This window comes from Sander lucioperca, chromosome 19 (genome assembly GCF_008315115.2).
Source record: "Sander lucioperca isolate FBNREF2018 chromosome 19, SLUC_FBN_1.2, whole genome shotgun sequence".
In the NCBI taxonomy this organism is placed as follows: Eukaryota; Metazoa; Chordata; class Actinopteri; order Perciformes; family Percidae; genus Sander; species Sander lucioperca.
The window spans coordinates 20,419,357-20,434,574 of NC_050191.1; the positions used below are offsets into that span (position 1 = coordinate 20,419,357).

The 15,218-nt window shown below is 39.1% G+C and overlaps 2 protein-coding genes across 2 annotated transcripts; one reads left to right on the plus strand and one right to left on the minus strand.

Annotated features, from left to right (window-relative positions):
* The first annotated feature begins 350 nt into the window (after window positions 1-350).
* chga (chromogranin A) lies at window positions 351-9,073 on the plus strand. Its single transcript, XM_031321956.2, has 8 exons — window positions 351-617; window positions 913-962; window positions 1,788-1,881; window positions 3,756-3,824; window positions 3,950-4,036; window positions 5,600-5,905; window positions 6,705-7,138; window positions 8,220-9,073. Exons 1-8 carry the CDS (start codon window positions 572-574, stop codon window positions 8,301-8,303), a joined length of 1,170 nt encoding a protein of 389 aa, XP_031177816.1. The 5' UTR covers window positions 351-571; the 3' UTR covers window positions 8,304-9,073.
* Window positions 9,074-10,860: 1,787 nt separating this feature from the next.
* On the minus strand, window positions 10,861-13,677 carry ccn2a (cellular communication network factor 2a). Its single transcript, XM_031321958.2, has 5 exons — window positions 13,404-13,677; window positions 12,983-13,199; window positions 12,630-12,872; window positions 12,298-12,509; window positions 10,861-12,179 (listed from the first exon to the last, which is right to left on the minus strand). The coding sequence occupies exons 1-5, from the start codon at window positions 13,464-13,466 to the stop codon at window positions 11,883-11,885; spliced, it is 1,032 nt and encodes a 343-aa protein (XP_031177818.1). The 5' UTR covers window positions 13,467-13,677; the 3' UTR covers window positions 10,861-11,882.
* Between the last annotated feature and the right edge of the window lie 1,541 nt (window positions 13,678-15,218).

Consider the following 15,218-nt stretch of genomic DNA (forward strand, 5'->3'; position numbering starts at 1 on the left):
GGAGGCAGAGACCTAAAGTCTGTGCATCTGTATTCAAATTGACACACCTGCTTGATCAGATTAAAGGCATTTTCCAATGATACAAGTCCTTTTTTTTTTTTTTTTTTTTTTTTATTTATCTTTTATGTCTTGTTTTGATCACTGGAGAATAGACCAAAACTTTTATGAATAACATTTTAAAAAGCTGAAATCTCAGAATCTACTCTATTAGTACACATGGATGCTTCCATAGCTATATGAGGTACTCTCAAACCTGTACACGCCCTGACAACCATCGAGGTATGATCAGGTACAATAGCATTAGTTTGCCCCAGGATGATGTCACTTCCCTCCCCCACGTCGTCCTATAAAAGCGGGCTCTGTTGCAGCGAGGTGTCGAGGACGAAGGCTGCCGGGTCGCGGATGCTTCTGCAGGAAATTTAGCTCTCCAGAAATACCGAAAGGCGACTAAGTTTAGTTCAGGATGCGTTCGTAAACCCACCGGCTGTCCTTAAAGGGGTAAAATCACATTCTGATATAAGCTTCGCTATTTTCCTATTCCTGGAGAGCTTTATGCGCCTCGTTTCCAATCATGATCGGAAGAGGACTGTTCGTTTTGACAATACTGTGCAACTGCGGTAAGGAAATGCTCATTGAAGTTAAGTGACATCATGCTGTATAGGTATAGTTTTCTGAGAGAAATCTGCATTAGAGATGTGAGTGCCTGGGTTCAGCACCAAGGACAGCGGCACACACACATCTTTAACTGCGGCGGAAGATGGAGCCAATTCACCTGCACCTTTAGCACATTTAGCCCCCTGTAACTGAAACAGTCGGCGTGTTTTAGTAACAGTGAGAATAACCTAGATCTTTAGGGATTGTGGAAATAATGATAATAATAGGATGATTCGTCTTTTCTTGCTTTTCCTGCAGTTCTGTCATTGCCAGTGACTCCAAGTCAGCTGGAGAATGAGGACGTAAAGGTAAAGCTTTTGTCATTATTAGCGGCATTTGAAGTATTATTTGTATTCATATTAGTATTATTATAGAACCTGTAACCTGCTACTTCATTACAGTATAAAGTCCGTCTACTTGCAACATTCAAAGGGCAAGCAGTGATTAGGAATACTTAATCCAAGCAATTTAACTCACTTAAGTACATTCTCTACTAAGGTATGACCTTGTTCAAATCAATTCAAGAGCATTTACCGTCATGATTTTGGTATTGACTTTTGAGAGAGAGAGAGAGAGAGAGAGAGAGAGAGAGAGAGAGAGAGAGAGAGAGAGACAGAGAGACACACAGAGACACACAGAGAGAGAGACACAGAGAGAGAGAGAGAGAGAGAGAGAGAGAGACAGACACAGAGAAGGAGGTAGTTTCTAGAATAGGGTTTGGAGGGATGAGAATATCAATGCGAGATGCGGACGATGTGTGAAAGAGGGACAGGAGTTTCAAAGATCTGGCAGGCTTAAGCAGAGTGCTTTGAAAAGAAAAAAATGAGTGAGAAATCATCAGGCATGTGGGATTGGCTTGACATTGAAAGCACAATGGGAGTTGAAATGATTTTGATCTCTCCTCTGCTAGTTTCACATCTTTGAATAAGTGGGCGAGGTACAGTAGCATTCAAAGAGAAGCAGATTCATTTTGATCTATAAAACCGTGAAGATTTATTCCCATATAGCCCTCACCAAGTGGAGGACGTTTATTAGTTTTTTACCAGAACATCCCTATTTCATTAGTTTACAGTAATATCAAAAGAATCAGAATGTCACATTTTGTGTGTGTGTGTGTGTGTGTGTGTTTGCAGGTGATGAAATGCATTGTGGAGGCGTTGGCAGATGTGCTATCAAGGCCCCACCCCGTGCCTGTCAGTCAGGAGTGTTTGGTCACACTGAAGACAGGTGAGCCCCACCCAAAGGACAGACACAATTCAATCTCTCAGTATTTATAATCAAATTCTCTCAATTTTGATAATGGTAACATCAATTAGGGTAAAGATGATGTCATCCTTTTTGATGTATTTCCCTAATTAACTGCTGAAATATAGTGAATTTCCTACAGTTTTGACCCGGAAAACAGTGTTTTATGTTTTGTTTATGCACTCAGCAGTTATAATGTTTGTTATTTTTATTTTTTTTGTTTTTACAAATTCCACCCCAGGTGGTCATTTTTATTTTAAGGATGTATTACAATGATACAATGATACTTATTTAACATGAATTTTAAATGTACAATTATTATTTTGGCATGTAGTGAAGGCTTATTCTTTATAATTGTTTAAACAGATCTAAAAATGAGGATTATACATATGTTCAGCTTTATTTTGATCATAGTCATCATTATTACATCACCATCCTAGAAAGTAGGACCAGGACTGACACAAATCAGCTCTCACTGGAGCCACGCCACCTTTCTAAGAGAACCAATACATACTCTCCTTTTTTTATGTAGAGCGCGATGCCCACATCATCAGGTTAATGGATTGTTACGATGGCTGCCAGGTATAAAACTCACTCTGTTATATGCAGCGGGCTCACTAGCACTGAGTAAAGACTATTCAGTTACATAGCCAGTGTATTACCTTGATGTTAATGTAAAAAAAATCAATCCGAGCATTACTCACCAAGCGTTTGCTAGTGAGAGAGCGAAACTGTACACCACCAGAGGGATGCAAAGAGAGGAGAGGAGAGGATAAAAAAGAGGAGTCAAAGTCATGGAAAGAAAGGGGGGAAGAAAGAAAGATCACAGGCTGATATCAGAGCACAGCACTGTACAGTAGTTGTCTCTTTTGTGCTCGCTGCGTACAGTATGCAGTGCCATTTGTGGATCAGCAGAAAGTCCAGTGCTCACTGCGATTTACTTGGGGAGTCTCTGTGGGCCAAATGATTAATTGTGCTCTTGCTTCGAAAGCAGTACATTTCAGGGCAATTAACTCTGATGAGCCACTGAAGCAAACTTGCTGAGCCATATGAAAAAGTGAAAGGGAAAGACATATGTCTGTGCTTTACTTTTACTACCCTGCAGGATCCCTTTGTTGTCATTTGTCTGTTCTTTTCTTACTAGAGTGAGACATTAAACCACTCATTTGTTTCATTTTAATGTGTGTTTGTATGTATATATATATATATATATATGTATATATATATATATATATATATATATATATATATATATATACTGTATGTGTTTGTGTGTGTTTTACTGCTCATTTTCGAGGCCCTACATGGTCTAGCACCCCAAATATCTGTCTGACATGCTTGTAAGCTTTGAACCAGCTAGACCCTTCAGGTCATCTGGAACAGGCTGTCTGGTTATGAAACTGCCTTTAAGCTTTTTTGCACCAAGCCGCTGGAACATCCTACCTAAGCGTATTAGGCGTGCTCCAAAGCTATCATCCTTTAAAACTAAATTAAAAATATTCCTTTTTAGTGGCAACTTTCTGGTTTTACTGGTCTTAATTATTGTTTTATTTCTCTTACTTCTTCATTCGGTTTTAATTCACGTGTCATTATTTTGTTATTGGTCAACTGTTGGCCTTAATTACTTTTTAATTTAGTTTTATTCTTAGTTTTTGATGTTTTTAAATCACAAGTATTATTCATGTGTCTGTTTTAATTGTGTTTATTTATGTCTAATGTTTTATCTTTACACTGTCTGCATAGTGTTTGTGGCTGCAACTTGCGTGGTAGCTCACACGTTGTGCAGCACATTGTGCTTCCACCTGGAATGAAATGTGCTAAATAAATGAAGTTGTGCTTGCTTTCTTGTCATGCAGATGACAGGCTTGTTTCTATCCTTCGCCATCATAACTTTCTGAAGGAGCTGCGGGAGATCGCTGTCCAAGGTGAGTCACAGATCGCACACAGCTGATTTCCAATATTTGGGTGCTGAACGTACTTGTTTACATGTATTTGAAGATAGGAAATATTGCAAAGATAGAAAGCTTGAATGACTAATTTTGTATTCCAGGTGGTCAGGGGAGAGCTCAGCTGCAGAGAGACACTGGTGCACCTGAACCAACCACTCAGAGTCCTCAGACTGCAGATGATGTTGCTGGTGAGAAGCTCAGATTCATGCTTTTCTGCATTGTTACGCTGTTTATTTCTTATCACAGTTCAACAACATTTCAGTCACTTCCATTTTGGGGAATACCTCTAATCAACATTTTAAAATCTACCAGCAGTCAAAATGATATGGATAATGGTATTACTTCTCTTATTTCTCATTTTATATTGTCGGCAAAGCAGAGATGACAAACAGAGGAGATACGCTGAGGGGAATTTAATATTCTGTGGACAGAATCAGGACATAGACGAGGTCCTTCCATCTGACAGCACACCTGGCTTTTTTTAAAAAATGGTAGTAGTAGTAGTAAAGTAGCAATGCAAGAACAAGTAGTAATGACTAATACGGTGCACACCAGACTCTGACAGCCAGCCTTAAGAGCTTCTGAGCTCTATGAGAACTGATCAAATTGTATTAAAAGAGTTAAGATATACAATGGACATTGCAGCAACTTTTATATATATATATATATATATATATATATATATATATATATATATATATATATATATATATATATATATGTATCTTAAACATCTGAGGTAAAATGAAAAGATAAACATGAAGAATGCAGTAGAGATAATGTAGTGATTTGATTTATAATCACTGAATATGTGTGTATTTTAGCTCTGTAATGTATTTTCTTTATGACGTCACAGATCAGTATAATGAACGTGAATTTGATCATGGTTTAAGCAACTGGCAATGTTAAAAATTTATATTTATAATGAGTGAACTTTCACCCATGCATAGTATGTGTCTAATCAAGGATGTATCAGAAATGATTTCCATAAATTCTTTCTTAGCTCTATTAGACAAAGATTATTTTAGAGTTTAAAAGATGAACACAGAAAAAAGTTTTAAGAAAATGTATTTAATAACATACATGGACTGAATATGTGTGTGTTATTTACCCTGGTATCCAGTTTTATAACAGTACTTGCAGTATAAGGATATTACATTATGATACATTAACCTTAACATTCTCTTATGTGAAACTTATATTACTTTTCATACTAATTAAAGCCATTCAGATTATTGCCACTAATTCACACAATGTCAGATAGCTTTACCTGCTAATATTAGTTAGAGTGCAACTAACAGTTATTTCCATTGTTGATTAATATGGTGATTATTTTTCTTAATTAATTGTTCAGTCTAAAAATGTCCAACATTTTCAAGTTGCTTTATCTGAACAATATTTAATTTACAATGATACAAAACAGAGAAAAGTAGCAAAATGTACATTTGAGAGGCTGGAACAATCAAATATTCGGCATGTTTGATTGAAAAATGACTTAAAACAATATCAATTAATTTAATAATCAGCTAATTGTTTCAGTTTTAATATAAGCATCATCTTTCTGTTGAATTTTTCATTAACAAAAGTTAAAAAATATGGATCATGATTGAGCAAAAACACACCAAATTTGATGTTAGGACACAAAATGCCCCTGGTAATAAACTGTGCTTTGTGTAAGTGCCTTCTTTTAACGTCACAGGAAAATCAATGTCCTCTAGTAAATTAAATTCCTACCACTCCCGTTTTTTCAGATCGATCCATGTTGGAGGCTTTAGGAGGCCCAGGTGAACGATCCATCCTGTCCCAGAAGAAGAGGACAGGAAACGGAGACGGAGAGGAAGACAAGGATGTCAATTTGAGAGATGGAGAGTCAAAGGAGGATGTCGCTGAAGAGGTGCAAGAGAAGAGGGGAAATGATGAGAGCCCAGGAAGTCACATCTCTAAGTCTGTGGATGAGTGGCGTGAAGGCAAGGCTGAAAAGAGGGGGGAAGAAGAAGAAGAATATGAAGAGAAGAGAGTTAATTCAGAGGAAGAAAACATGATCAAGGATAAGAAAGGCAAGCAGATTTCTTCTTCCTTTATGCAGGCTTGTGTTTTGTTTGCAATCCATCTTAGTTACAATTAAAAAGCACAGAAAGAAAAAGAAACTAATAAGATGACAGAAAACATGCATATTCAGATTTAGGGCTTGATGTTTTAATTGCCAGCAAGCCATATGTATTTTTATTCAAGAGATAAATTTCATCCAAGCAAATTAAAATATGTAATAAAGTTGACCAAAGGCAGATAGCGGAATCTTAAGATAGGGAGAGTGCAATGCTTTGTAAATGAAACCACCTGCCACCACAGAAGTGGGTGATTGATGGAAGTGCTTCCATCTTCATGATGAAATCAGGGAAGCAGGGCCAACATGGCTGGCACACTGACAGCACACCAACAGCACACCAACAGAAATGATCAAATGTCTCCATGTCCCAGAATTCAAATGAGCTGGTGTGCTTGGTTACAGCTGGAATCATTCACCACAATCTGCAAGACTGCAATCAAGATGTAGCTTTCTCTATCTCTAGACCTTTAAACAGATAAAAAAAATTAATTCTAAGCTAAAATGACAAAGGACAATGAAATACTATAAAAGGGAGCCTCTGCCAAGTAATCTGAATGCTCCAGCCATGCTGTTAATTCCCATAAAGCATAGCTAGCAACACTGGGGGCAACGCTGCCAGCTGGCAAGAAATATTTCATTACAAGAAGTGGAATCTTGCTGATGGTGGAGAGTATTCTGCCGGCGGTCTGGTAGGTGTTTTAGTAAGGAAACAAAAAAAAAATCTCATTCTTTTTTTGTCATATTCCCAGGTGATGGATCTGGTGAAAAGAGAAATGCACCCAGAATCAAATCAAAAGAGAAGAAGTTTGATAAAGAAGATGAAGGGGAGACAAACAAGAGATCTGCATTTTTATCACATAGACCTAAACAAGAGGAGCAACAGGAGGAGGAGGAGGAAGAGGAGGATGAAGGGGAGATGAAGAGAGAGAGTAGTAGGGAGAGCTTGAAGCGATGGACCAAGAGGGGCAAGCTGATGCCAGTGAAGAAGCCGCAGCAGCTCAACAGTCAGCAGAAAGTGCAACATCACTCCAAAGAGGTCCCAGAGGAAGAAGAGAAGAAGAAGAAGAAGAAAAGAAACACGCAGAGGAGTCAAGAGGAGAAGGAGCTGCAGATGATCGCTAGAAGGGGACCTGAGGAGAGGAGGGTGTTGGAGGAAGAGGGCAGCGCCAGCCGGAAGTCAGAGGTTTGCTGTCCATCCCTTTATCTCCCAACAAGTGGGACTTTGTGAAGCGACTGAGAATAATACAGCAGTTCAACATGTTGGAAAATAAGTTTATTCGCTTATGGAGAGTTAGATGAGAAAATTGATGCCTTTTTCGTGTTTGTACGGTTAATGTGAAGCTACTGCCTGCAGCCAGTTAGCCTAGCTTAGCATAAAGACTGGGTACAGGTGGAAAGAACTAGCATGGCTATGTCCATAGTTAACTTCTTAAGATCACTTATTAACATGTTAAATGTATATATATATATATATATATATATATATATATATATATATATATATATATATATATATTTTTTTTTAATGCGTACATGCAAGAAATAGTCTGGCCCATAACCCCTCGTAAAACTGCAATAATTGTTCTTAAAATTCAGTTTTTGAACGGATTAAACAATATAACATGTTAATTAGTGAGCTTTAGAGGTGGTGGTTGGGGGATTTCAGACAGAGACAGTCTAACTGTTAGCTGTTTCCAGTCTTCACATAAAGCTAAGCTAACCAACTGCTGGTGATAGTTTCATATTTAGTGTACTGATATGAGAATGGTATCCATCTTCTCACCTTACTCTCGTCAGAAAGTGAATAACTGTTTTTCCCAAGTTGCATTATACATAACAAGGCTAATTCTTATTTTTTTGTAGCGCTGAACAGTCTGGTTTGCTAGCTCAAGCCTAAAAGCTGATTAGGTTTCTGTAAAAAGGTAACTGTAAAAAATAATGAAGCAGAATCCTTTCCACAGCTTGAATCCCACAAAGATACAAAATGGCTCAGCGGCTGTTTGGCAGCATGTTTAAAGTAAGCTTTTTAGACTGTACCAGCGTTAATGGCCAAAAACTGTTACACATTTGCTGTAACAGTGAGTCTATAGGAGGTGATTCTGTTCATAATGTGTCCTTGGTAACAGCCAAAACAGCAATGCATGGAAGCTGATTGTGCCAAGATATGTTTAGAGCTGTGGTGCATGAAAGGTTTGCACATATATATAATTGTTTGCACTCTAACTATCTTTTCCCCACTTGCTGTCCTCTCATTATATCTGCAGGAGCCAGAGATTGAAAGCCTGGCAGCCATCGAGTCAGAGCTTGAAAACGTTGCCCAGAAACTCCATGAGATGCGGCGAGGCTGAGAGAGAAAGATTGGATAAAAAAAAAAATTTACGCCGCAACCTCCTCTGCCTCCTCGTCCTCCTCCGCTTTACCAGCTGCCTAGTTTCCACAGAAAGAGTTTAAATATGTGACAAGATTTTATCTTTCGCTATTTTTCTGGAGGATGCACACACTGCTGCAGCCTCCCTTGTGATATCCTGTCCCTCACATAGATTAACATAGATGCACATTGCAATTCGACATGCATACTGTACTAAAAACAAACAAATGCACAAGTTCTGTGCATTCGAACACATGCATATAATATTCATAAAAAATCTTTGTCAAGTAACGTTGACAGCTTGTTTTACTTCATTTTCTCTGACAATCATCTCTCTCTTTCTGCAGATGTATCTCTGTGTCTGCCTTTGAAATTATTTTAACACTGCACATTGATTTATGTGAACGGTTGAGGCAGATGCAGGTAAACACACACGGACAAGGTGAGGTTGTACAGTAACGGCATGTATACAAAGCTCTTTCTGGGATGCTTACTTACTTATGGGGAAGCGGAAGGAAAAGACGTAGATGCTTACTTATTATAGATACAGTTGATTCTAATCAAGCCAAGGCAATAAGTGAACATTTATAGCAGATTAATGAACTGTAATTCATTTATGTAAGAAAACCAATAAATTGAAAAGTTTAACTAGAAATCTCTATTTTGGCAAATCATTTCAATGCCTCTAAAATCAAATGGATATTTACATACGATGATCAATGCAATAAACTCAGCGTACTAACAAATGTACAACTGTGTAGGTATGTTAATGAATTGTGGAACTGGTACAGTTGATGATTTTTGCATCACTTTCATTACAATAATTAAATATAAATGAAACTGGTAAAGACAAGTGAATTAAGAGTCATTTAATACTGTTTAATTTATACATCTACTGTATTTGTTACTCACACAGCTCATTGTGAACCTGGCTTCTCACTGTAAGGAGACATTGATTCATACTGTAGATACATTCTGCACTTGGTTGTGTTTGTGGGCGAAGAAGCTGAGAACATGAATCATCACTCTGACACACAAGCTGTTTATAGAGCATATTCAAGACAACAACATGTTAACTCTTAGTTTTGGCATCAGCATTGCATTATTCATTGGTTAATACTATTGAGATAAAAAGAGCCAGGATAGTGAATCATGTGGTTGGACAGTGAAATGTTGAGAGCTCTTGAGCAGAAGTAAAAAATAAAAATGGATTGAAAGAAAGCAATAATAGAATGTGGGCAGTGGAGAGACTAAAAAAATGCAAAACAAGTTCTGCTTTCTCTGGCAGCTTAAGTACATGTAGCTGCTGCAGACACATCTGAAAACTGAAAACATTAGGATTAGTGTCTATGCACAGTAACAGCACCGATATATGCAAATACAAAGAGTCTTAAAGCCTGAAGAGAAAAGTTTTTTAATCTGCATGATAAGCTAAGCATTGCTAAAAATCACAACTATTTGAGGGTGGTCTCTTGTATCATTATAAACAGAAAATGTAACACCATAGCAATGGTTGTATTACAATTCAAAGTTAAGAAAGATAAACAAGAATATATTACAGCCAGGTTTGACATTTTAGTTTTCCATTGGGCATTTGTACACAACAGCGTAACATACTTGTTAGACATATATTTAGAACGTTCTGCAGCAAACCATTATACTGTTTGACCAACAATTACAACTGTGGATCAGAGAGATTCATTTAAGGTTATGAAGATATCCTCCTTTTAAGATGTATGCGTATGGCTGCCAAAACAAGCTGAAAATGTTATAAAAAAATCCATGACAACCAAATGAAAAGGGCACCAGATGGCGCCATTAGACTGTCTCAGTCCTCTTTTTAAAAGGTGAGTGCTGTCAGCAAGGGAGATTTGAAATGCCACCGTTGTCACCTTGAGACATTTAATTTTTGTTCTTTAGAACCTACAGTATCATATATCCATATGTAAACATGACAGAAAAAGCATGCATCAATGCATAAACTAATACATTTTAATCACAATGTTATGCTTTTTCAGTTCAGCTAACAAATCAATAGGGAGCAATTTGGTAAAGAGCCACCAGTCCTGTGCATTATTCATATTGTTTTCTGTATAAGAACTTATACATTTTTTAAACTTCTGTGTTTACTGAACAAGCCATTAGAGTAAATAATGTTACATAAGTGGAAAGTGGAAGAACAAACCATATGTTATTCCTGTGGTGGGAATATAACAATATTTATTATCATAAAGAAAACTCCCACCTGATTAAATCATTTCACTGTTTTGTTCACTTCAGCTGCAGACTTGATGTAGTGACTGAACAAGGTTGATTCCCTGCACTCTGTGAGAGTGATCTTTGTGTTAATTACAAATTAATACATGCACTGGCAAAGATGTCTAAAATTAAACATGAACAAGTAATAGTTACAGTGTGCAGATCACTAACATGTGATTCCTGTGCCTGTTCAGTATGCTTAGTTTAAGGCGTTGGTCAATAGATCCCATAGTACTGTATATCATGGACTTAAAGACAGACAAATTGGAGAACTCATGTTTGTATAAAAAAATATAACATTTTATTTCCAGCTACAAAGTGAAACATGTAACATTTTTGTCACACTTATCAATAAAATAGTAAAAAATACTGTCGACAAAAAATACACTATCGATGCATTTTAAAGCACAGAACCAATTTGGCTTTTAAATTAACTTAAACTGTACAAATATATACATAATTTACACATCATCAATAAAAAAGGAATGAAATTACAATTCTTCCAGTCTTTTCTTCTATTTTTGTACAAAATAGACTTTTTTCCTATAGACACTTGGTTTCTTCCTTCTGACCTGAATCAGTAATAGTCAACATGTCATTTTTTTTTTTTTTTTCTCAGTGCGGTGGAAAAGCCCACTATGTTCCATATCTAACCTTAAACCCAGCACGCTGCTTGCTTTCTCATCCACATGCTGAGGCGGAAACTCTGACCTTTCCTCTACTCTGTAAGCAGAGTGAACAGCGTAGACACAGAGACAAGGCTGACATTCAGGCCTGTGCTAACAGACACACACACACACACACACACACACACACACACACACACACACACACACATACAAGGACACATTCAGACCTGTTTGGACAGGGGAACACTGGCCTGCTGTGGTCTGCATGCTCCATCTACAGCTGCTTAGAGTTTCCAGGTCTGGTCTGGACTCGAAGGGTGGGGGGAGTTATTAGGCACCTCATTTGGAGAGGACGTCAAGGTTTAGATAATGTATAAAAATGCATACAGTAAAATGGACGGGTCTGTAAAAGGGATTTCAAGGGGAATGGGCGGCAACCTGACAGTAGGTTTGTCAAAAATAATAGTTATAGTGCAGGAATCTCTTGGAGCTGCTATGCAACCCTCTGTCTGAGTCTATGTGGCTGATGTGCGCCAGCCATACAAAAGGACCATACTTTTACAATGAGAAAATGAGAAAAATTAAACATAAAAAACATATATACTGAGCTGCAAAATGAGATGGAGTTCTGTTTGTTTTCAAGTCATAAGCTGTGATCGTCCTTCAGTGGCTCATGCCATGTCTCCCATCATCTTCTTGTAATACATGGACTCGAAGATGTCGTTCTCCCCGGGGCAGTTGTGGTGACAGGCGCAGGACTTAATGAACATCATGTGCTTCTTCATCACCTGTCCGTCGGGGCATTTGAACTCCATGGGCAGGGTGGTGGTTCTGTGGGGGGTGCAGCAGCGCCCATCCAGGCAGACGCCGCAGAACTTTGGCCTATAGGACTTGGTGGTGGTGCAGCCAGAGATCTCGAACTTCATGGGCTTTGAGAGTCTGGGAGTACGGATGCACTTTTTTCCTTTCTGCAGGAGGCAAATTAAGAGCAAGGCAACTTTATTAAGCATTCTTTGGCTATTTAAGTGCTAATACTGTATCTGTACAGTTCATGAAAGAAAGCAGTGCACTTGAACAAGAACTCACCCTAATGCTCTGCTCCAGCTGTGACTCGCATGGTCGCACCATGCACAACCGGGTCTGTTTCTCCAGGCGGCATTCACGGTTATCATTGGTGACCCTGGTGGAGATCCCAAGGCCACAAGTCTTAGAGCATGCGCTCCATTCAGTAGTCTGAACCAGGCAGTTCTCCCTCATCAGGGAGGGATCTGGGCCATAGGTCTCCTCCTCTCTGTAGGCTGTAAACATGGGAGCAAACACTGGATTAGAAAGACATTCTGATTATGTCTCCTCTTTGTATAAAGATCAACAAAGAAACTAGAGTATTGTCTACCTAAAAGCAAAGGAGACAAACTTACCGGCCAAAGCAGAGCCCATGAAACTGTGTCTGTCACACTCCCACTCCTCGCAGCACTTCCCTGGCACCTTGACACGTCTCGGCATGGGGCAGTCTGGGCTGGGCAGCCTGATGTCCATGGAACAAAGAGGGACACAGCCAACGGCTCCATCCAGACAGGTACACTGGTACTTGCAGCTGCTCTGGAAAGTCTCCCCGCTCTTGTACATCATGCCTCCGAAAACACATGTGGCTCCCTCTCGAGCTGAAGGGCAAACGACAAGGGAAAGGTCACAAGTCGGTTCATACATTAGGGACAGTTAATGATCTACAGCAGGGCATCACAGAAACGTTTTTTTTTTTTCAATGGCTCACCTGTGCACACTCCTATGCGTCTGTTGATGGGGGCTCCGAAGTCACAGTAGAGGCCTTTGTGTGGGTCACAGAAGTCTTTCTCAGTGCAGAGCTCCCCCATCTGTTTGGCACACACCCTGCAGCAGCCGCAGCCATCCAGCACCAGGCTCACTCCTGGGGGGCACTGAGGGGGAGTGGAGGGGCACGAACACTGGCTGCTACACTCCTGACCTGCAGCCTGAGCACACACAGACACATGCTTAGTTAAATATCATCTCCACAAAGTGTATTATACAGTAGTTATAGTTACACATCCAGCACATGGAGAACACAATATATTTTAAGGTTGGAGCTATGTCATGCTCTGACAAGAGTAAAGTTTAAAGACTCAAAGTATTGCCTATATGTTTAAAGCCTGAGCTTCTAAGTTTTTTTGACTTACCATGTATGAGAGCATGATGCTCAGGAAAGGCAGCAAAATCATTTTCTTCATTCCAGCAGACATCTTTTCTTCCTTGTAGAAATAGATTCTAGTTTTTCCTTAAGTCTTGTTGAGAAAGTTTTCCTTTAGTCTTAGAGTTTGAGCTTGAGAAACCGTTTCTGATCAAGTTGATCTCTTGTCTCGTAGAGTGTCTCTGCTGCTCCGGTCACAGTCTTTCTTGGTGAAAGCTAGAGTTTAGCTTCGGTAGAGGAGTTGATCTGAGTTCTGACTGCAGAGCCCAGCTCCCTTTATACTCGCTGGCCCTCGTAGCACGTCACTGGGGGCTGAATGGAGAGCCAGCCCTGGACAAACATGGACATACTTGGCATTCTTTCCTCACTTCCTGACCCCCACTCCAGACATCCCACATTCCTGCTGTCTGAAGGCAAGGCTCTGCTGCTCGGCCAAACAACACTGTCTCTCTCTCGCTTAGAGCGGCTTTCATCTGGAATGGGAGGTTAAGTCTGGTTAGAGGCCTGGGACCCCACACTGGGAATTCCTAAAGACTGACTTCATAAACAGAAAGCCGGTACCTATAAATATTAATCTAAAAAAAAAAAGAAGAAGAGTAAAACAGTTCAAAAAGGAAGGCACAAAGAGCTTTGAATGAAAGAAGAATAGTTTAAAAAAAACAAAAACAGGTAGAAACTCATAAAGATGCATCAACATGTGATGATTAAATACACTGATTGATGTGTGATGGGTGGTTAAGACTGTAGGCCCACTACAGCATTCCTCAGCTTTGGCATCAAAGGCACACAGACAGCCTGTACTTTAACACATTAACAGTCTGCTGTTAGGGAAAGGAAGTTCATTTGAGTCATTAACTTGAGCTGGTTATCTAACAAGGTGCACAGAGACTTTGCAACTGCTGCAACATTCTTGTAACTTTGTCTTCTGTACTTGGCTGGTGGTTACTGATACATCTGGGACACTGCAGTGGCATGTTTGTGCACTGACATCAGTGGCTGAACTGCAGCTTTAAGCACTGAACATTAAAACACATTATGATCTATTATGCATGAGTGGAGCATTTTGTTCATAAATACTTCCTCTGATCCTGTTTGATTGTATGAAACACATGATGGATTATGTATTATGATCCTTCACTGAAGTAACAGTAGCAATACCACAATGTAAAAAATACTCCATTACAAGTCCTGGATTACATCTCCTGTTAAAATTCTTTCAAAGAAATTGGTAACTAAAATGTAATGTAGTAAAAAGTACAATATTTCCCTATGAAATGTAGTGGAAGAGCATATAGTATATATAGTATATATATATATATGTATATATATATATACTATGTGTATAAAGTAACATAAAATGGCAGTACCCAAAATACATTTTGAGTACAATAGGCTTACGTGAGGAAAGGTATTTAGGGGACAAAGACTAATGCTCTTAGTTAATGGCACATTAGGCTGCTTTTCTTCCTTCCCAAAAAGGCAAAGTTTCTTTCAGAGGATTCTGTTGAAAACAAAGGCTGTGGATTGTATTTCACATTTGACTGGACGTTTTGACTCTAAGGGTCTTAGTCAGGACAAATCATGATTAAAAATCCTGAGTCGACTTTAGTGAAAGTGTAGCCTGGCCCATGAAGGCATGAGGGGCAGATATTACGGGAACAAAGGCTACATGTTCTCTGGCTTCTCACCTGCCTAATGAGGTTTAGTCTATGACAAACTTAAAAAGGCCAGGTGTGCCCTGTCCCTGGCCAGGCTTATTTTACTACATCAAACCCCAAAGTGGAGGATTGCAGGAAAGAGGCTA

What these genes read in the sequence shown, in the direction of transcription:
- ccn2a (XM_031321958.2), bottom strand. Translation starts at nt 13,466, where the DNA reads ATGTCTGCTGGAATGAAGAAAATGATTTTGCTGCCTTTCCTGAGCATC. An exon ending in GCATCATGCTCTCATACATG is followed by an intron (nt 13,200 to 13,403) that starts GTAAGTCAAAAA and finishes GTGTGTGCTCAG; the next exon opens with GCTGCAGGTCAGGAGTGTAG. An exon ending in CATGGGCTCTGCTTTGGCCG is followed by an intron (nt 12,510 to 12,629) that starts GTAAGTTTGTCT and finishes CCATGTTTACAG; the next exon opens with CCTACAGAGAGGAGGAGACC.
- chga (XM_031321956.2), top strand. Translation starts at nt 572, where the DNA reads ATGATCGGAAGAGGACTGTTCGTTTTGACAATACTGTGCAACTGCG. An exon ending in GACAATACTGTGCAACTGCG is followed by an intron (nt 618 to 912) that starts GTAAGGAAATGC and finishes CTTTTCCTGCAG; the next exon opens with TTCTGTCATTGCCAGTGACT. An exon ending in CATGATCAAGGATAAGAAAG is followed by an intron (nt 5,906 to 6,704) that starts GCAAGCAGATTT and finishes TCATATTCCCAG; the next exon opens with GTGATGGATCTGGTGAAAAG.